Genomic DNA, 21,408 nt, shown 5'->3' on the forward strand with positions numbered 1-21,408 from the left:
GTGTGGGGGGCAGGGATGCTGAGGTGTGAGAAACTGGGGTCTGGCTCTCAGGGACTGCACCCTCACTGGCTCTCCACATTGTGCCCCCAATGGCACCCCCTGTGCACTCCCACAGCACCCAGTCTAGGACCATGAGTGGTGACTGCAGGGCTCAGTGGCCTTCAGCTGGTCCCAGGTCAGGATCCCCATCTGCCCTACACTGGGTTGGTGGGGGATGGGCTGAGGCTGGCAGGTACTTCTTCTCTCACTCCCGCCCCTCATCAGCAGCCCACATCCCGTGGTTCCTGTTGTGCAGATCTGAGAGGGCTTGCAGAACTGGCAGGGCCTTCAAACTGTGGACGAAGTAACACCGGTGAAATCTAGAAGGACAGGTCCAGGGAGGGGTGGTGGCTCCCACCAAGGTCACAGAGCAAGCTAGTGTTGGAGTGCCCTTGGGACGGGGTGAATAGGTCTTGCCTTTTGGCCCAGACCTCTACACTTGCCTTTGGCATGGCTTGGGGGCCCTCAGGGATAAGCAGGTTGGGGAGGGTGGAAGATTCAGGCTTGGTGGGGAAACAAGAAACCGTGCGGAGAGTCTCGTGGCTGCTTCCTCCCTCTCAGGCTGCATCCACCTCTGATCACGGCGTTCTGGCAGGAACAGATGGACAGGGCCTGGCGCATGATACAGCTGCTGCTTCCGGCTTTGGTGGCTGCTGCGTGGGGTGCCCAGCCTAGGACTCCACGGGCCGGGACAGACCTGCTCAACATCTGCATGGCCGCCAAGCACCATAAGACAAAGCCAGGCCCAGAAGACAGGCTGCATGGCCAGGTGAGAAGGGAGTGGAGTCATGGGTTGGGGAGAGAGGTGACCCTAAAAATGGAAGAAATCAGAGAAGTGGAAGATCAGCTTTGGGGAGCAATGGAATCAGGAGGGTGGCCGAAGGGATCCCCAGGGGGATACCAAATCTACTATAGCAGGTAGGTGGATAGTAGTTTCTATTTATACAGGTGAAGAAATAGGAAATGAGGCCCACAGTGGGCATGGGTACAATGTGTGTGTGTGTATGTCCATCCGTACACATAGCGTGGGAACTGAGAGGCTAAACATGAGGAGGGGCTAGGACAGAGTTGGGCGGTACCTTTTCCAGCCTTAACTATGCCCCGGCCCATGGAGCTCAATGACAGGGCTCAGGGGACACAGGTCCTTCAAGGTCACCATGCAGCAAATACAGAGCAACAGTTCAGGTCCTCCACCCCCACTAGGTCCTGAAGAGACAGTGACAAATCAGATAACGCTGGGAAGACTTCCCAGGACAGGTGCCATCAACCTTGGCCTTGGGGAATGAGTAAGAGTTTTCCAGGAAGACAAAGCAGGAAAAGGCAGCCTGGCAGAGAACAGCTTGTACCCGGGTGGGAAGGGGATGGCAGAGGCAGTGATGAGCTTAGTGTGACCAGAGCCAAGGACGCTGCTGCCCACAGAGAAGGGGAGGCCAGGGGAGCCCCTGAAGCAGCTCGGAAGCTGAGCTTGCGGTTGAACTTCAGGCTCCTGACAGAGGCCAGTCCTTCATTCCCCCTGGTCTCCTTCTCTGCTCCCCACAAATCTCATGTTGCTTGGGGGCTGGGGATGTCCGCAGGTAGAGCTGGCCTGGACTGACCCAGGGGCTAGAAGTGAAGAGTGGGAAACCCAGAGCCCCATGACTTCTGAGTCATTTCCCATTTTTTGTTTGCATTGTGTGTGTGTGTGTGTGTGTGTGTGTGCGTGCGCACGCGCACACACACACGCCTGCTAAAATATACATAATATAAAAGTTGCTATTTTAAGCATTTCTTTTTTTAAAATTTTATTTATTTATTTGACAGAGAGAGATCACAAGTAGGCAGAGAGGCAGGCAGAGAGGGAGAGAGGAGGAACAGGCTCCCTGCTGAGCAGAGAGCCCCACGCAGGACTTGATCCCAGGACCCCGAGATCACGACCTGAGTCGAAGGCAGAGGCTCAACCCACTGAGCCACCCAGGCGCCCTTTAAGCATTTCTAAATGTCGGGTTCGATGGCCATTCATACTGTTGTCCCCACCACCATCCATCTCCAGAACTTTTTCTCTTCCAAAACTGAAAGACTATTTCATTTTCAGAACTTTTAAAGTTCTAGACGGTGCTTCTCAGACCCCTTGGGAGCACTTCCTCTTTGCCAAGAAACGGCATACAGACTTCTGAGGAGCCTTTTGATTGTAATTCTGAGGCACAGGGGTTGTAGGGGGAGTGCTTGTCTGTGTCGAGCCCCTACTAGAGGCCAGCAAGTGTCTGTCAGTGGAATCGCCCCCTCCTGGAGGCAGGAGCTGCTGACACTGGTTGGCAGGCCAGGGACGAGGTGCTGCAGAACCCCCAGGAATTGGGGCATCATCTGAGGAGGGGTACGTGTGAACTCAGGGAGGCCTGGAAGCATGTTTGATGTCAGCTGTGCTGGGGGTGGGCTAAGCTGTTGGACTGGGGTAGGTTTGGTTCCATCCTCTTGAATTTTCCTTGTTTCTCCTGAGTGCCCAGACCTGTCCCATGCCCCTGTTGCTTGGCTCTGGGTACTATAGTTCATCGCAGAGATTTTAAGCGACTGGTTCATAACCAGTCAGCTCTGGAGTCCCAGCTTGGAATTATTTCTACAGAGAAACCTTCACACTTCCACTGTCTTACCTGCTTTGAAATACCTCTCTGGGATGGCCTCCCATATGGAGTCAGGTCCACACCGGGGTTCATGAGCAGGCCATTATGCCCTCTGTCCCCCACCACTTTCTGGGCTTACCTGGAGTCCCCTAGCTTGGGGGTCCAGACCCTAGGAGAGCCAGATCAGTGTCCTTCCTCTCTGCTCTTACCACAGCTTGGGGCCGGGCTCTTCTCCTCCCTGCCCTGAGTTAAAATCTTGATCCCACCATTTACCAGGGGTACAGCTTACGTAAACTCTGTAACGGTTGAATGAATGATGTTTTTACTAGAGTGCTGAGGGCATAAAGTGCAAAAGCCTCAGGGACTTTGCACTTGCTGTTTTCTGTGCCTACCGTGTTCTGTGTCTTCCACCCGCCCCTGACTAAAGCCATAAACTCCATAAAGGCAGAGATTTTTTTTTTTTTTAAGATTTTATTTGACAGAGAGAAACACAGTGAGAGAGGGAACACAAGCAGATAGAATGGGAGAAGGAGAAGCAGGCCTCCCGCCGAGCAGGTAGCCCGATGCAGGGCTTGAACCCAGGACCCTGAGATCATGACCTGAGCCGAAGGCAGGCAGACGCTTAAAGACTGAGCCACCCAGGCGTCGCAAGGCAGAGATTTGATATGTTTTGTTCACAGCTGTATTCTCAGCCCCCAACACGATGCAGGATTGATCAAAAGTACTTAGTTAATATTGGCTGGAGGCAAAATGAGTAATATAAATAATGCGAATCACATGAAATAATTTAGAGGTGTGAAAATAATTGCTCCCCCAGACAGTGGTTTTACTCTTTGTTAAAAAACTGTTACAACTGAGTGTCTGGGTGGCTCAGTGGGTTAAAGCCTCTGCCTTCGGCTCGGGTCGTGATCTCAGGGTCCTGGGATGGAGCCCCGCATCGGGTTCTCTGCTCGGCAGGGGCCTGCTTCCCTTCCTCTCTCTCTGCCTGCCTCTCTGCCTGCTTGTGATCTCTGTCAAATAAATAAAATCTTAAAAAAAAACAAAACAAAACAACTGTTACAACTGCCTCAACCCCAAGAGCCAGGCATCGTTATGCCCTCCTCAGCAAATGTTCCTCTGGATTCCTCACCTGGGGCAGAGGAGTCAGAAGATGGAGGAGATGGAGGAGACCGCTATGGGGCGGGTGGGCACTTAGTCGGTGTCTTCCCCACGCAGTGCACTCCCTGGAAGGAGAAGGCCTGCTGCTCAGTCAGCACCAGCCAGGAGCTGCACAAGGAGACCTCCCTCCTGTACAACTTCATCTGGGAGCACTGCGGCAAGATGGAGCCCGCCTGCAAGCGCCACTTTATCCAGGACAACTGTCTCTATGAGTGCTCCCCCAACCTGGGGCCTTGGATCCGGGAGGTATGGGACCCTGCCTCTCCCCACCCCACCCCTGCAGCTGCCATCCAGCTCCATCAGGGCTGTGGCAGGAGATGTCCCATCCCCCGCTGAGCGCTGAGTGAGCCCTCCCCCCTCACCTCCCACCAGGTGAACCAGAGCTGGCGCAAGGAGCGCTTCCTGCACGTGCCCCTGTGCAAAGAGGACTGCCAGCAATGGTGGGAGGACTGTCGCACCTCCTACACCTGCAAGAGCAACTGGCACCGGGGCTGGGACTGGACCTCAGGTGAGGGGGGTTGTGGGCGGGGACGGAGGTGGGGTTTGAGGATCTGGGGTGGCCAGAAACCAGCTCCGGGCCCAGGGGCTGAATGTCTGCATCCACTCTCTCCGCCTGCAGGAATTAACAAGTGTCCAGCAGGGAGCACCTGCCGCACCTTTGAGACATACTTTCCCACGCCCGCAGCCCTGTGTGAGGGCCTCTGGAGCAAGTCCTACCAGGCCAGCAACTACAGCCGAGGGAGTGGCCGCTGCATCCAGATGTGGTTTGACCCAGCCCAGGGCAACCCCAACGAGGAGGTGGCGAAGTTCTATGCCATGACCCTGCGTGCTGGGGCCCTGCCCCGAGGGGTGGAGCCTCTCCTGCTCAGCCTGGCCCTGATGCTGCAGCTTGGGCTCCTGGGCTGAGCCCCTGCCACTGCAGACACCTGCCCATCTCCCTTGTCTTCACCCAGCCTGGGTGACCTGGCCTTGGCCCAGCTCAGCACTCTTAGATGGGGGGACCTCACAATGCCCTAGTCATTGGTTCTTGATCCAAGATGAGTCATATGGGGTTCCTCTGATGGCCTATTTTAATAGATCCATGTGTATCTTGTGTCTTGTATGTAATTTGGGGATGAGTGGGTTGGAGGGACAGCCTCACCGCTTTATCATTCCTCCTGAGAGGCCCAAGGAGGGACTGGGACTAGCTGGAAGTTCACCAGCAAGTAGGAGGTAGAAGCTGACCCTTTAGTCTGAAGCTCTTCTTCCCCAGGCTTCCCTCCATGCCAAGTTCATGAGTCCCACACCACAGGGGGCTAAGGGGATGGGTGGAGAGAAGGTGGGCAGAGATGACAGATAAGTTCTCAGTCTCCTGGTGATAAAGAAAAAGTCTCTTTCCCTTTCCTTCCCTTACTAGATGTGGACTAGGGTGGAGATACTACTGGTGGTGGTAGTGGGTAAGAGGCCCAATGATGAACAACTACGCGGCTTCCCTTTTTTAGAGGGATAATTGCTGGGCAGAGGGAGAGAAAGTCTCACGCAGACTCCACACTGAGTACAGAGCCTGATGTGGGGACCAATCCCAGGACCCTGAGATCATGACCTGAGCAGAAAGCAAGAGTTGGATGCCCAAGCGACTGAGCCACGCCCGCAGTAGATAATCTTATGCATGGTAGAATGTTACACATGAATTCCAGAAAAGGCGTTTCTAGGTCAAGAAGTAGATGTTATATTTTTGTTATAATTTTGTTTATAATTTTGAGTTACAACTCTACAACTGTATCAGTGTGGCGCCCCCTCTCCCCAACTAGGGATAAGAGTGCCTGCTTCCTGCTGCCTTGCCAACACAGGATAGAGTCAAACTTCTGATTTCCTACTAAGTTGACTTTTGTTTTGTCAAACTGATAGATACGAAGAGACCATCTTGGTGTGGCTTTCATACACCATGTGTCTTATCATGAGAACACAGTTTCTGAGATCTTCTTTATTGATCTACTGAGATTTGGCCCATTCTTTTCCACTGCAGGGCAATATTCCAGCCTATGTAGTATATGTCGCATCAGTCTCCTACTGATGGGTATCTGAAGGAGAGGGGTTCTTTGAGAACATTGACATTTTTGAAAAGCACAGGCCAATTCCATTATAGAATATCCCTCATTTAGGGTTTATGGGTTTCTTAGGTCATACATTTTTGGCATGAATAGCCCCAAGGCAACACTGGGTCCTTCTCAGTGCATCGTAACAGAAGGCATATTGGGGTGAGCTTACTCACTCCCGAGGGTGAGATTGGGTCTGTCAGGTTTCTCCACTACTTCTTCCCCCTTTGTAATATGTAAGTATGATACAGGCAGATACTTGAGAACTGAGGATATCCTATTCACCACCGTACTGGCACCCACAAATTTTGCCATCTGATCAACATTTTTTAAAAAAGTAAAATAAACACCAAAAATGTCTTATGCGGCAACCCCTCGCCAACCCTTTAACCCATGGTATCTGTTGGAGAGATCAGACTTCAATGGCATAGAGAGCCCTGCCCCGCCCCGCCCCCCACCGACTGACTTAGACTGACGTAGAGCTCATTTCCAATCATTCTCTTCCACACCCTATAGGAGAGCTCCATTCACACGTCTCACACACTTTGTGCCAGCAATTCTCTTTCTGCGTTCCTGGAATGTTCCTTTGTCCTCTGTGGGCTAGCTCCTTGTAGCCACTTAGAGTTCAACCTACGATTCGATTCCCCGCGAACATGACTTCTGACCACCAACCAAACAAGGTCATCCAGGCACTTTCTTATCACTTCGGTCTCCTGCCTTTGTACAGATACCTATCATCTGCTGTGTTTATCATCGGCTCCTACCCAACAAAACAGACACTCACGAGGCGTCTACGGGAACCCAGGGAGGTTAGAGAAGGCTTCCAGGGGAATAACGTCTGCCAAACAGAAAATGGCGGGAGGAACAGCACTCGGCTCAGCAAGGACAAAGGCTTGGTAGGATGGAAGTGGAAGCAGAAGTTTCTAGGAGGCTGAAATAGAAGTTAAGAAGGCAAGGGCAGGAACTGAGGCCAGAGGAGAAACACTGTATTTGTGCAATCCTTAGGTTGATGCCCTGGGGGCCTCTCACAGAGCTTTCCTTTCTCCCTTCGTGGAAGAACCTGGTTTGGAATGGGACTCAAGTCTGAACTGTAGCCTCTTCTGGCTGCCTGGGAACTGCAGTTTCCACAGCTGAGAAAACAGGGGGTGGGCTAGCAGCAGGCAGGGAAAGCTCCAGTTTCACCCACTCCGACTCCACGCAGGCCGGGCCTCCACCTGCGCCGGCCAAACACCCTCCTGTTATCCTTGGTCACAACACAGCCTACAGATTGGGGGCTACAGGATGCCCGTGGCTCACCTGGCTGATAGTAAACTTCCGGTCCAGGCTCAAAGGTGACTGCTTCACCCTGCTCCTCCCTGCAGGTCACACAGCCCCGGCACTCTCATCCCAGATTCAAAGGAGGGTGACTCCCCACAGAGCAGAACTCCACGCCCATCTCCCCTCCCCTTAGCCCAGGACTTATGAAGCCCTCAGGGCCCAGGTCCTTCTCCTAGTGGAGAGGCCACAAAGCCCAGTTAATGATCAGTCCCCAGGTGGGGGCGGGGGGAGGATGCTGGGTAGGGGCAAGTCCCATCTAGATGAGTTCCCTCCTTCAGGCATTCCTAGATCTCTGGTCATTCTTCTCCAACCAGGAGAAGGTTGCCGGGTCTTATAAAGCCGGGAGAGAGGTCTGAAGGGTCTGAGGGCCCTTCACCTGCTGAGGTTTTCCACGGCCTTAACCCTCCCTGCTCCTCACAGGATTCAGGTAAGGCTCGCTTTGAGGGAGAGGTAAAGCAGGGCTTGGGGGTGGGGGTGAGGGTGGGGGTGGGGGTCTCCTGGGAGTCCATTTCATGACAGGCCCTTCAGGGCTCAGCTGCTTTTCCAGCAAGCCCGTTCCCCCTCCTGTCCCATGTGGCCTTCCCTATGGTACTGAGGCCCCATTTTCCTTAAACTTCTATTGCTGTCCCTAGGCCGATGGCTGCCACGTCTGTATCCAACCTGTACCCCTCCCTGGGGCTTTCGCCTCTATGACCACTTCTCCCTGGGTTGCACACAAGCACCGCGACAAAATGGAGCTCGGCATTTCTTCTTGCCCAAATCTGCTCCTCTCCTTTTCCCTTTCCCCAGCAGTGGCACCATCATGGTAAAAGGAAGACTTCGGTACTTGGGTGGGGTGGCCGCGGTGGGAGGGGCCTACAGGAGACCTGACGCTAAGATGCTGGAGAAGGGACACTTGCGTGGGTGGGTACAGGGGGAAAGGGAGTGGGGGGGGGCCGCAGCCTAGGAGCAACAGAGGCTCCGGGCTGCTGAATGCCTGGGACTGATGAGGTTGGAGGAGTTGGCGGATCTCTACTTTCGGGAATAGGTAGCTCTTTACTCTCTACAGCTGGCTGGGAGCTTGGAAGCTTGCACTCCAGCCCTTGCCCTACAATTGGTTCTGTCCGGATTTTCTGGATCTCATTCTCTTCTATATAAGAAGGGCAGGGGTTAGAAGTGGACCAGATTATTTTAAAGGATCCCAGCATCTCAGGCTGCAAGGTTTTATCAGCCCTGAGTTTGGGGGAGAAAATGGGGTAAGTGGGACTTGGGGACTGGCCTTAGGCTTGCACTAAGAATCCACCCCCTCCCACCCACCCACCTCCCCTAGAGGCCTGGCTAGTGCCTGATGTAGGAAGGATGTTAGGGTTCAAAGCCAACGGCCAAGAACGAATTCTTGAAATGTCTTTGGTGCAAAAAGGTGATTTTATTCAAGCACGGTGACAGGACCCGTGGGCAGAAAGAGCTGCACCAGGGTCAGGAGTGGCCCACTGTATACTTTCAAGTTGGGAGGGGGTTAGAGATAGCATAAGTCTCTAAGGAATTTTGGAGACAAGTTTTCCAGGACGTTGAGGGGGCTCGCTATTGCTGAGAAAGGTCACTTATTACCACCTAATAAAACCTTAGTCGTGAGACCCTTCAGATGTATATTGGTGGGCCATATGCTTGGGAGATGATTGTCAACATGTATCTTGGTGGGGGGGGTTAGAGATAAAGGACATTTCTAAAGGAATTTTTATACGCCAAAGTAGACTTACAGGATCCTGGAGGGATGGGGGGGCGGGGAGCGGGCGGCTAGGATTGCCTTTTGCCCTTAGCAAAGTATTAACATGGAGACAGTTGAATCCCTAGAGGAATGTCGCTCTGCCTGTTTCAGGGACTTATCAATGGGATGTAGGTAGTAAGGAAATTTAATAAATTTTCTTCTGCCTTTGTTTCCCACATCAGTGCCCACAATAATTAGCGTGCAATAATTAACTGGTGAGTGGCCTTCGCCCGATCCCAGGCCCCACTCCTGGGCCACATTCCCCGCTGCCTGCCCTACTGCCCGTCTCCTAGGCCACTAAACCTCAGCTGTGCTCCAGAGTAGGGCAAGGCGGACTGCGGAGCCGGAGCTGAGCAGAAGCCTGAGCGGGACCGGAACCCTTCCTCTCCCAGGTATGCCACTCCCTACCCCTTCCGTAGAGGCAACACACCCCACAGAGCTCCCAGCAGGTGTTAAAGAATTTGCCAGAAGAGGGAGGATCCATTTTTGCCTAAATCCCAGAGAATTCAAAGGCGGAAGCTGAGGGCCCAGAGCAGAGCACGGGCCTGCCCAAGGTTAAAACGTCAGTTAGTGTCCATCCCTGAACTAGAACTGGTGGGCTCCTGCCTCTTAGCACACTGCCCGTTCATAGCGCGCTTCAGTTTGAGGTCCTGGCGTGGGGTGGGGGGTAATGTGTTCAGGGTGATGAGGGCGATGGGTATTGGGTGGCTATTGGGGAAAGGGGGGAGAGTTGCATTGAGGTCTGAAGTGGGACTAGGAATGTGGGAAGTGGCTTGCAGAGTGATGGAGGCTGCATGGAGAAGAGAGCTCCGGCTCTAGAAAACAACCAGAGCAAGCAAAACCGCTGACCAACCAGGTGGGGCCAGAGGAGCCCGGGGCAGGGCTTTCTGAGTCTCCATCCCAGGCCCTCCTGGGAACCTGGGCACAGGGAAGGTGCAGGGGACAAAGCTGAAGGAGCTCTGGACTCGAGGGGCCTGAATCAGACTTGGGTGGTCCCTGCTCCGTGAGGTGGGCACACCCCTCAACCTGGGCCAACATTTGCACAATCCTATGCCCAGCGGACTGTCATTTAGTGGGGGTTTCTCCCCTACACTTAATCCTCAGAGGAGGACACTAAACCCAAGAAAATCTGAGTTCTTTTGTCCCACGGTAAAGCAGGACGTGGCATGTTAGGGCTGAGATCGCCGACAAGCTGATCTGGCCTCCTGGGCTCTAAATTAGCTGCTAGACTGTGTTTCCCCAAAGAGTCACCGGGTTCTCCAGAGAGTACAGATTTGTCCTGCACCCTCGCAGATCAGTGAGTGACTGGGTCATGAGAAGAGTGATTGGGGCCTGGAACGAATGAATTAGCTGGGGAGAGAACCAACGAACACTGGAATAAACAGAGCAGCAGAATCTTGGATGGTGGGAAGGTGAGGGGCGAGTTGGGGAGTGAGGCCGGAGTTCAGTTCCAGGTTCCCCAGCCCTGCCAGGCAATCAGCCTGGAGGTGGCCATTTCAGGCCCCCTCCAGGAGGCCTAGGAAGAAGCCTGAGTTCTCCAGGACACGGGGCGCTGTGGAGATGAGGCACCTTTGAGCAGAGGGGTGCATATGCTTTTGGGAACTGTGGGAAACAAATGCCAAATCTTAGGAGAGCCCAGGTACCAGGTACCTGATGACTCGTGGGTGAGGGAACAGTCAGTCGCCTCCCAAGGTTCAGGGTCTGAGCCCAGAGGGCTGAGGTGCTGTGAAGGTGGAAGGGAGGCCAGCTCTGTGGCCAGGGGATTGGAACCTCCCAAGGTCTGGAGGTTGTCCAGCTGGCTGCCCATGCCTGCCCCCAGCCCTCCAGGGCCCTGTGACAATGACCCACGTCCCAGGACCTCTGGGAGAAACCAGATGATGAGGCTGGGGGTTGGTTGTTTCTGTTTTTGTTTTTTAGAGAGGGAGAGAGGGAGGGAAGGTGCAGAGGGAGGGGACGAGAGAGAATCCCAAGCAGGCTCCACTCCACAGAGCCCAACATGGGCCTCCATCTCATGTCCCTGAGATTACAACCTGAGCCAAAATCAGAGTCAGACGTTTAATGGACTGAGCCTCCCAGGAGCCCCTTGTTTGTTTGTTTGCTTGTTTCTAAACATAGATCTGCAGCTTATCTGGAGTTCCAAAACTAAGATTATTGTCAAGGTTTGCACAAAGCGTTTTGGTGTCAAAATCTGACCTGAAAATCAATGTGAGGTTATTAGAGTTTTTACGTAACCCACCAGTGTAATGATTTTACCACGGAACGTGTGCTTGATTGTTGAGTGCATGTAAATCATATTACCTTTTCCCAAATCCTAAATATTTTAAGTTCTGAAACATGTGCCTCCAAAGATTTCAAGCAAGGGACTGTGGACCTATGGCAATCTCTTGGCTGTTTCTGCGTTTTGCCCAAACCCCATCCCTTAGTTTTATCACTTGACTCCTTCCACCTGGAGAAGTCAGTAACTTGTGTGACCCCAGCAAGACCGTCCCGGGGTGGTGTCTGAGTCCATCCCTCCCTGAGGCTGGGAAGACTAAGGGGTAGGGGTGAGGCGGGATGGCCCCAGGTTTCATGGAGACTCCACCTACCTGGGGCTGTTTCCACCCACCAGGAGGCCCCACCTCTACCTTTCTTGGTGCCACTGACCACAGCTCTTCCTTCAGAGACTGACATGGCCCAGCAGGTGACAACCCTGCTGCTGCTCCTTCTGGTGGGGGTGGCCGCAGTATGGGCCGCCCGGTCCAGGACTGAGCTTCTCAATGTCTGTATGGACGCCAAGCACCACAAGGAAAAGCCAAGCCCGGAGGACGAGCTGCATAAGCAGGTGGGCCGAGGGCCAATCTGGGGTGGGGAGGAGCTTATTCAGGAAGAAGAAGGGGAGAATAGAGCTTCTGAGCCCTTCCATGGTGGAGGCAGGAAGGCCACCTGAGAGGCCTTGAGAGTCTGTACTATGGTGGGCAACCATCTGTTTACCACATGCTCTGTGCCCCATGTTGTCTGTATGATGCCAAGAGCTCAGTGTCTTGGCCGTTGCATTTGCATGTCACACAAACCCGGATCCTCTAGAGAGGAGCCTGGGAAATGACCCTGGGGAGACCCAGCCCAGTGGCCGATGTTGATTTCAGATTTTGGACTGGAACTGATCCCTCTAAGAGTCTTGAGAGGAGGAAGTGCCCAGAGCACACAGTGGCTTCTTTTCTGCCAGCCCCAGCAGCTCCAGAAAAGTGGATTTCTCATAGGCATGCAGCTGGGTGTGAGGTGCCTTGATTCACGCACCTAGCAAACATTTCCCCTGGGGCTCTTGACCTTTTTAGTGGACCTAAGGTCTCCTTTCAATGGCAATTGTTTTACCACAACCCCTTTCATATCCTGAACCTGTCTGCATGTTAAGAAAAATCCATACGATGCCACAACTGTAAAGAAAACACAAAAAGGAAGTTGCTTGCAAAATGCATTCCAGTATGTCAGCGTTCATTTTGACCTCATTAGCAGACAATGACCACATTGCTTTGAATCACTAAGTCTACAGCTGAGCGATGGTGTAACTTGGATACTTGGAGCAGCCTTGACTTTAACTACTTCAGCCTATATATTGTTTTTAAAATGCACATTTTAGGGGCGTTTGGGTGGCTCAGTCAGTTGAGGCTTTTTTTTGTTTCTTTTTAAAGATTTTATTTATTTATTTGACAGACAGAGATCACAAGTAGGCAGAGAGGCAGGCAGAGAGAGGGGGAGGGGAAGCAGGCTCCTTGCTGAGCAGAGAGCCCAATGTGGGGCTCGATCCCAGGACGCTGGGATCATGACCTGAGCCGAAGGCAGAGGCTTTAACCCACTGAGCCACCCAGGTGCCCCGAGGCTCTGATTCTTGATTTCAGCTCAGGTCATGATGTCAGAGTCATGGGATCCAGCCCCACATCGGGCTCCCCTCTGAGTGGGATTCTCTCTCTCCTCCTCCCTCCACCCCCTACCTGGCCTCCACACCCGCTTTCATGCATGTGTGTGCGCATATTCCCACTCTAAAAATAAATAAACTGCGTGTTTTAATATTTTGCTTTTATACTGAATTCTAAGCTATGGGTTTCCGTTCATTCAGTGTTTTGAGTATTTCTGTAATTAGTTCTATTCTGAGGTTTCAATCTTTTTGACTTGCTTCCTCACCTTCAGGTCTTTTGTGACCTTCTCTGTCAGGCATCTCTGACCCTTCCAGAAAAGTGCAATTCCCCATCCCTCTCTCCTGCTTAATCTCTTTCCAAAGCAGGTATCCCTTGAGAAGTGTTCATTGTCACATCTCTGCTCTCTGGGTTTGAGGAAGTAGGGGCTCAATAAAGGTTTGAATTAGTGAATTTCGTAATGCCTGCACTGCTCCTGAAGAGGGTTCTCTCGTAGCAAGCATTACCCTAGAAGGCTGACTGCCTTTGGGGATCAAAAAGACTAAAAGGGGCGAGGCTGCATGTGGGAATACTGTGGCCGTGCTGGGCGTGGGAGTTAGTGCCTATGTCTTCCCCACCTAGTGCAGCCCCTGGAAGAAGAATTCCTGCTGCTCCACCAACACCAGCCAGGAAGCCCATAAGGATATTTCCTACCTGTACAGATTCAACTGGAACCACTGCGGACATATGACACCTGCCTGCAAGCGCCACTTCATCCAGGACACCTGCCTGTATGAGTGCTCCCCTAACCTGGGGCCCTGGATCCAGAAGGTATGAGTGTCCTCCCTGGGCCCCCATATTTACAGAGGGGCTGAGCAGCTGAGAATCGTGAACCTGAGCCCCTTTCCACTACCGACTTCTCCCAGGTGAACCAGAGCTGGCGCAAGGAGCGCATCCTTGACGTGCCCCTGTGCAAAGAGGACTGCCAGCAATGGTGGGAGGACTGTCACACCTCCTACACCTGCAAGAGCAACTGGCACCGGGGCTGGGACTGGACCTCAGGTGAGGGTCTGGGGGGCAGGGAGAGAGAGATATGGGGGTGGAGATGTGGGGGGTAGGGCTGGCATAGGAATGTATGGGGCTGTGGGCTTGGTGGAAGCGAAGCTAGTTCTGGGCCCAGTGGCTGAAGGTCTCCTGTCTTCCCTATAGGCTATAACCGGTGCCCAGCAGGAGCTGCCTGCCTTCCCTTCCATTTCTACTTCCCCACACCTGCTGCTCTGTGCAGTGAAATCTGGACTCACTCCTACCAGGCCAGCAACTACAGCCGAGGGAGCGGCCGCTGCATCCAGATGTGGTTTGACCCAGCCCAGGGCAACCCCAACGAGGAGGTGGCGAGGTTCTATGCCTCGGCCATGAGTGCTGGGGCCCTGCCCCGAGGGGTGGAGCCTCTCCTGCTCAGCCTGGCCCTGATACTGCCGCTTGGGTTCCTGGGTTGAGCTCCTTTTACCCTCTGATACCTGCACAGCCCCGCCCTGTTGAGCCCCATAGCTCCTAGCCATTCACCTCCTGTTCCTCGGCCAGGGGTGGGGCTCTGACCGACAGTTTGAATAAACCAGACACCCACCAGGTATTACATGAATTATTTGGGTATGAGTGGGAATATGACTTTTGCTTCCCAGTTCCCATTGACTGAAGCCAGTAAGACTTGGTCAGTTCCCAGTTCTGATACATACTATGAGCTTTTTAGATGTTGAACTGTTTTTGTAACCTAGGACATATTCATAGCTCTCAGTTGTATTGTGTGTGTGTGTTAAGATTTTATTTACTTATTTATTTATTTGAGAGAGAGAGAGAATGAGTGTAAGCCAGAGGGAGAGGGAGAGAGAATTTGAAGCAGACTATGTGCCGAGCAGAGGGCCTGAGGTGGGGCCTAATCTCAGGACCTGAGATCATACCCTGAGCCAAACCCAAGAGTTGGACGCTTTACTGACCGAGCCACCCAGGTTCTCCTCAATTTCATTTTTTACTACAGTTTTAATCTAGAACCAGGCCCAGAGTTTTGGCATTTGAATTGGACCCAAGTCTGCCGGGGTTGACTGTTCTGCCCAATGCTCAGCTCTCCAATAGAAGAGAGGGGACTGGTGGTGCCCAGACTGCTCAGGGTGGGTGGCTGGGCAGAGGTGAAGAGGGCCAGTAAGAGCCGTTTCTCACGGAACGGCTACCACCCACAAAGCACCCTCTGCTAGGCACTGTCCTAAATACTCTATATGTATGTATCCCTATAGGGCACAGATTCTATTGTCTACATTGTACACATGTGGAAACAGCCATATAAGTTAAGAAACTTGGCTAAGACTGTCCTCTGCATAAAAGCTGGGATTCCATCCCAGGCAAATCTGGCTCTTGAGAGTGGGTGCCCTGTGGAGTGGGTAAATACACATCTCTTGAAGGGATCATGGACCTCATGGTTGGCCAGAGAACCTGGACTTGAGCCAGTCTGGCAGAGCCAGGAATAGAACCCAAACCTAGACTTCTAGAGCCCATTACAAACCAACAATCTAACAGATTTTTAGGCAGTGTTTTCACATTAAGTGTAGTTTGTAGCAGTTATTAGAAGTTAGGTTATGTTACAGTAGCATACCAGATATTCCAGGACAGCTAACGTTTCTTACACACGCTGTAGTGCTTACACCCGGCATGTCACTCAGGGACTGAAGCTGTGGGAGGCTCTATCTCGTTGCACACTTCCATGAGACAGGAATAGGAACGCTGGTGAATTCCATATGGGCTTCTAAAAGTTCCACCCAACACTAATTCTGATGGCCAAGTCAAGTCATGACCACGACTAACTGAAGGAGGCCAGGAAAATTCAACACTAATAAGTTCTTGAAAGGAGAGGGCAGTTGGAATGCTTGTCAGAAGACCTAATCACCACTACAAAGACCCTGTTATGTTATTGTCAGTTTATATTTCTGGCATGGTTGTGGTTACAGATTTAATTTTTCAGGTAGATTCAGGTAAGAAAGGGAACCAGCCCTTTGAACCTGTGGAAAGAGGTGAAAAGTGGAGCAGTCCACTGGGCACCGTCCCAGGTAACTTGCAAACAAGGCTGACTGATAGATATTACATGTTCTACAGAACTAGAGATACAATTTACAAATGTGACCTGCTTACAGATGTGTTAGAATTAATGAAACTTAAAATTAGTATCACCTTGGGCCTGGGTGGCTCAGTTGGTTGAATGCTCAACTCTTGGTTTCAGCTGTGGTCATGAGGGCGAGCCTCACATCAGGCTCCTGGCTCAGCCCAGAATCTGCTTGATATTTTCTCCCTCTCCCTCCGCTTCTGCCCCTGCCCCTGCTCTCTTGCTTTCAAATAAATAAATAAAATCTTGTCTTAAAAAAATTAGTATCAACTCAAGCCAAAGTAATACCTAATTAAAGACCTATTGTGTTGTTTCTGAGCCATTTATGAGAATACTAGTCTGAGTCCCACTTTGTGGAGTTGGTCATCTTCAAATTCTGAGGAGTCATTAGCTTGCAGAATGTATTAATAATTTTCCATATTAAGATCTCCTCAGCAGTAGTACTGGTATAAGGACAGACATAGAGATTAATGGATCGGAACTGAGTCCAGAAATAAGTCCCTATATTTATAGTTAATTGATTTTTTGACAAAGGGGCAAAGGCAATTCACTGGGGGAAAAAATAGTCTGTACAACCAATGTGCTGGGACAATTGGTTATCCACACACGAAAAGATGAACTTAGACCTTCACCTCATACAGAAAATTAAAAGGATCATGGACTTCAATGTAACAGCTAAAACAATAAAATTCTAGAAGAAAACAGAATACCTTCCACACCTTGTGTTAAGTAAAGATTTCTTAGATTATTCTACCGGTTATACAGATGGACTGTGTTCTGTTGGACCAAAAACAGTCTATCACTGAGAAAAATGGGTAAGTTGGACGGCATCAAAATTCAAAACTTGTGCACTTCAAAATATACCATTAAGAAAATTCAAACACGGGTGCCTGGGTGGCTCAGTGGGTTGAGCCTCTGCCTTCGGCTTGGGTCATGATCTCAGGGTCCTGGGATTGAGCCCCGTGTTGGGCTCTCTGCTCGATGGGGAGCCTGCTTCCCTTGCCCCCCGCCTGCCTCTCTGCCTACTTGTGATCTCTGTCTGTCAAATAAATAAACAAAATCTTTAAAAAAAAATTCAAACACAAGTTACAGACTGGAGGAAATATCTGGAAAACACATACCAGATCAAGGATTTGTATCCATAATATACAAAGAATGCTTACAACTCAGTAAGTAAGAAAACAACTCAATCAAATAGTCGGCAAAAGAAATGAACAGACATTTCATTAAAGAAGTTACACAAATAGCTAATAAGAATGTGAAAAGATGCTTAACACTGTTAGTCATTAGGAGAATGCAAATTAAAACCACAATAAGATAACCATTTCACACCCAGTAGAACGCCTTTAGTAAATACGGTAGGCTATAAAAAATGTTGGCGAGGCTGTTGGGAAATTGGAACCCTGATACACTGCTGACAGAAATGTAAAATGGTATTGCCCTTTGGAAAACTGGCAGTTGCAAAAAAAAGCTAAATGTATAACTGCCTTACAACCCAGCAATTCCATTTCTAAGCATCTACTCAAGAGAAATGAAAATGTATATCCACATAGAGACTTGTACGTAAATGTTCATAGATGCAGTGTTCAGACAAGCTTGAGACCTGAAATAACCTGACATGTCAATCAACTGGGGAACGGAGAGACAAAATGTGTTGTATCCATACAGTGGAGTATTAGTCAGCAAGAAAAAGTAACAAACACTGAAATAAGCTAATGTTCTGGATGAGCCTTAAAAAAACCATACTAAGTAAAAGCCTATTTTTATGAAAATTCCAGGAAAGGCAGATTTATACAGACAGAGTAGATTAGTGGTTGCCTAGGGCTGGCTTGGGGAACCAAGATTAATTATAATTAGGCATGAGGGGGCATGAAAATGTTCTAACTCATTTATGCTGAGGTTGTACCACCTGGCAAGATATTTTTTTTTATTTTATTTAGTTATATGACAGAGAGCACAAGCAGGGGGAGGAGGAGTGGGAGGAGCAGGCTCCCCGCTAAGCTGGGAGCCTAATGTGGGGCTTGATCCCAGGACCCGAGGACCATGACCTGAATGAAGGCAGACACAAACCAACTGAGCTACCCAGGTACCCCTCACTTGGCAAAATATTTGTAAACTTTAAATGGGTAAATTTTATGATATGTACAATGAGTATGAATGAATGATTACCTGTATGATGCTCTTCCTTGCAATGGTTGCATACAGAATCTCACTGACTCTAAATTTCTGCAGAGTATGTTCATGAGGGGACATATTCTAAGGAACTCAGCATCTGGCTCCATAAAAATCTATCATCTGAACCTCAGCATCTGGCTCCATAAAAATCTATCATCTGAACCAAACTCTCTCCCATCATAAATTCTGAGAGATTAGTTGGAACAATGTAGCAATCAAAGAGGGAGCATGTGCTTAGTGTGATATGGACAATACCAGATGTATTGTAGAGATGTTTAGGAGAGTGGCCCATTGGCCAAGGATTTTTTTAGAGAGAGTGTTTATTCCAGTTGGCATAAGTATGGTCTACTAAATTGAGGGTTAGAAACCAGAGCCAGGAGAAAGAAAAAGGGCTACATCATATGACTACTCAAAAAAAGATTATGAAGCACATTACCAAAAATACCCTCACAAGAACCACAACCATGTCTCCATCAACTTCACTAACTCCTTTAAAATTATCCCTATTAACCTGTTTGTGGGTTAGCATCTCCCTCCATAGAAGTCTCCCATTTTAGGGTTGGGATGTTTCTGGAAATCTCTGATAGGTTGAATCACCCAAGGGTTAGTTACGGTGGTGATGTCAGACCCATGAGTCTGTTCTCCTATCAATTATCGCAGGATCTTTAGCAAAATAGGAGAGAATAGGAACTCCTTGTTGACCAGACCAAATGGTCTAGAAACCTATTGATGTCCAATATCAGAGTGAAAGAGAGAGTGTCACTGAGGTATAATACAACAGGGCACGGACCCGACGACTGGTGACTGCTGCATTTCATGAGGTCTCAGTTGATGTTTACTCTATTTACATACTTTATTTTTTAAAAGATTTTATTTATTTATTTGACAGAGATTACAAGCAGTCAGAGAGGCAGGCGTGGGGGGGGGGGGAAGCAGGCTCCCCGCTGAGCAGAGAACCCAATGTGGGGCTCCATCCCAGGACCCTGGGATCATGACCCAAGCTGGAAAGCAGAGGCTTTAAGCCACTGAGCCACCCAGGCGCCCCAACACACTTTATTTTTAAAAAATATTTTACTTTGTTTATTTGAGACAGAAAGAGGGAGAGGGCATGAGCAGGGAGAGGGGCAGAGAGGGAAGCAGACACTCTGCTGAGCAGGCAGCCTGATGTGGGGCTCAGTACTGGGATCTTGACTTGAGCCAAAAGGCAGACGCTTAACTGACTGAGCCACCCAGGTGCCCCTCATGGTTACTTTAAAGAGGACATATTATTAGAACCTGGGGAAGGAGAGCTAGTCTTCCCAACCCACTTATTTTTGGTAATTCTACTTGTCCACTCTCATCACCTTGAGCTCTGGGTGATATGGACAGTGGATATATTTAGAAATCTTGAAGGCCTTACAGTCTATTTTGTTAGATGTGCACCAAAATTACTGTCAATAATAAAAAGTTATTTTTTTTAAGATTTTTTTTTTTTTTTTTGAGAGAGAGAGGGCACGTGGATTGGGGTAGAGCGAGAGGGAGAGAGAGTCTCAAACACACTCATGATAAGCACAGAGCTGGACTCAGGGCTCCATCTCGAGGAACCAAAATCAAGAGTTGAACGCTTAACCAACTGAGCCACCCAGGCGCCCCTAAAAAGCTATTTTATACTAAGCCATAAAATTAAGAAATATATTTGTTAACAGCGATCATGCAAGTCATGGCCCATGAAGATGAGTACGCTTTTACCCATCTGGGAAGGTTTGTAATCGTGGAACGTTCAGTCACAACGCTTTACACTGTATGAAAGTCATCTAGAGGGATGCCTGGGTCTCAGTTAAGCATCTGCCGTTGGCTCAGGTCATGATCTTGGGGTCTTGGGATTGAGCCCTGCATGGGGCTCCCTGCTCAGTGGGAGCCTCTTTATCCCTTTCTCTCTGTCCCTCACCCCATTCATGCTCTCTCTCTCTCTCTCTGACAAATAAATAAATAAAATCATTTTTAAAATTTCCTCTGGAAAGGATGAGCTCCTCTCTGCTTTGACATCTTTTTCTACATTATGGATGCCATGAACAGGGCATTCTTTCTAACACTGATATGCTAATTTTTAAAAACATGGAGCATACCCATTATACCCAGTTATTTTTAGCATCGCTCGTCTACTTCTCCACTTATGAGAGCCATGCAGTGAGAGAGCAAGGTTTTTTTTGTATTCTCACAGCTGTCTGGGAAGTGCCAAGATGATTTTGGTGTAAAAGATGCCTCGATAGTTTTGTTACTCCGAATGTAGTGCCTGATCTTGGGAGAAGGGAGACAGAAAAAAAAAATGTCTGGAAATCGCCTTAGGCTTGGTTGTGTTATTAAAAGAAAACTGTATTTTATTATAACTCTGTCATTAAAATTTTTAACTTCTCTAGAAGAGAGGAACCCTATTGTTTTATGTTATATCTTGACCCAAGAGGATGACATGAGCCAGCACAAAACCCCAGATCAACAGGCTTACTAGGAAGTGAAAGTTCACATTCACGTTATGTAAGGACCTAACCTCTGCTGTAAGCGGAAAACACCCAGGAAGCCAAAATAACTTTTATTTCTTCACGTTAAGGGTAGACTGTAGGCTCAAAGATCATTTTTCTTATGAGTGACCATAGTATTTAAAGCTTTGTACTTCTTAAAATAGAAGTCTGAAGAAGCACTTCTGGAATGGAGGAGGAAGGGCATCTGAAAATCTGCTCCTCCATAAAAGCAATAGCACAGGCAAAATGGTAAAAAAAAAAAATCAACTATTTAGAAGTCCAGGGGTGCCTGGGTGGCTCAGTCCTTAAACATCTGCCTTCAGCTCAGGTCATGATCCCAGGATCCTGGGATAGAGCCCTGCGTCAGGCTCCCTGCTCTGTGGGGAGCCTACTTCTCCCTCTCCCACTCCCCCTGCTTGTGTTCCCTCTCACTCTGTGTCTCTCTCTGTCAAATAAATAAATAAATAAAATCTTAAAAAAAAAAAAAAAAAAAAAAAAAAAAGAAGTCCGGAAACCAAAGCTTTCAACACTCAAAGGTGAATTTGGTCAAGAAAAATGGTCAAATGCCAGTAGGAACGGTGAGTTTGGTGGTGTTGGACTGGCTTTTCCCCCATCTTCCACTCTCTAATTCTGTGGCAGCTTCCCAAAGCTGCAGCCTCACACCTACAGTAGCTTTGCAAACCCGGTGGCCTAGCGGCCACTAGAGGGGGCAGCATAGGTGTGTAACTCCCAAACGGCCCTCTCCCTAGAGAACTGTCCCTTAAGGTCTGTCTGGTCTGTCTGGAAGCTCCCGGTAAGGG

General features: G+C 49.7%; 2 protein-coding genes across 5 annotated transcripts; both read left to right on the forward strand.

Moving 5' to 3' along the window:
- Positions 1-266: 266 nt before the first annotated feature.
- Positions 267-7,843, forward strand: FOLR3 (folate receptor gamma). The gene is made up of 7 exons (XM_046017001.1): positions 267-343; positions 601-808; positions 3,849-4,037; positions 4,164-4,299; positions 4,411-6,762; positions 7,498-7,610; positions 7,816-7,843. Exons 2-5 carry the CDS (start codon positions 641-643, stop codon positions 4,695-4,697), a joined length of 780 nt encoding a protein of 259 aa, XP_045872957.1. The 5' UTR covers positions 267-343; positions 601-640; the 3' UTR covers positions 4,698-6,762; positions 7,498-7,610; positions 7,816-7,843.
- Positions 7,844-9,221: 1,378 nt separating this feature from the next.
- On the forward strand, positions 9,222-14,432 carry LOC123949498 (folate receptor alpha-like). Of its 4 annotated transcripts, none has more exons than XM_046017005.1 (5): positions 9,222-9,319; positions 11,536-11,748; positions 13,516-13,624; positions 13,720-13,855; positions 14,003-14,432. In XM_046017005.1, the coding sequence occupies exons 2-5, from the start codon at positions 11,684-11,686 to the stop codon at positions 14,287-14,289; spliced, it is 597 nt and encodes a 198-aa protein (XP_045872961.1). In that variant the 5' UTR covers positions 9,222-9,319; positions 11,536-11,683; the 3' UTR covers positions 14,290-14,432. The 4 variants fall into 4 exon arrangements, with proteins under 4 accessions (XP_045872961.1, XP_045872959.1, XP_045872960.1 ...); XM_046017003.1 differs by having other exon boundaries at positions 9,247-9,319; positions 13,436-13,624; XM_046017004.1 differs by having other exon boundaries at positions 9,252-9,319; positions 11,588-11,748.
- The last annotated feature ends 6,976 nt before the right edge of the window (positions 14,433-21,408 follow it).

Source organism: Meles meles, chromosome 8 (genome assembly GCF_922984935.1).
Source record: "Meles meles chromosome 8, mMelMel3.1 paternal haplotype, whole genome shotgun sequence".
In the NCBI taxonomy this organism is placed as follows: Eukaryota; Metazoa; Chordata; class Mammalia; order Carnivora; family Mustelidae; genus Meles; species Meles meles.

Bases quoted from the DNA above. Each gene is read 5' to 3' on its own strand.
- LOC123949498 (XM_046017003.1), top strand. From the start codon at position 11,596: ATGGCCCAGCAGGTGACAACCCTGCTGCTGCTCCTTCTGGTGGGGGTG. The intron at 11,749-13,435 runs GTGGGCCGAGGG...TTCCCCACCTAG, and splicing joins AGGACGAGCTGCATAAGCAG to TGCAGCCCCTGGAAGAAGAA. The intron at 13,625-13,719 runs GTATGAGTGTCC...GACTTCTCCCAG, and splicing joins TGGGGCCCTGGATCCAGAAG to GTGAACCAGAGCTGGCGCAA.
- FOLR3 (XM_046017001.1), top strand. From the start codon at position 641: ATGGACAGGGCCTGGCGCATGATACAGCTGCTGCTTCCGGCTTTGGTG. The intron at 809-3,848 runs GTGAGAAGGGAG...TTCCCCACGCAG, and splicing joins AAGACAGGCTGCATGGCCAG to TGCACTCCCTGGAAGGAGAA. The intron at 4,038-4,163 runs GTATGGGACCCT...ACCTCCCACCAG, and splicing joins TGGGGCCTTGGATCCGGGAG to GTGAACCAGAGCTGGCGCAA.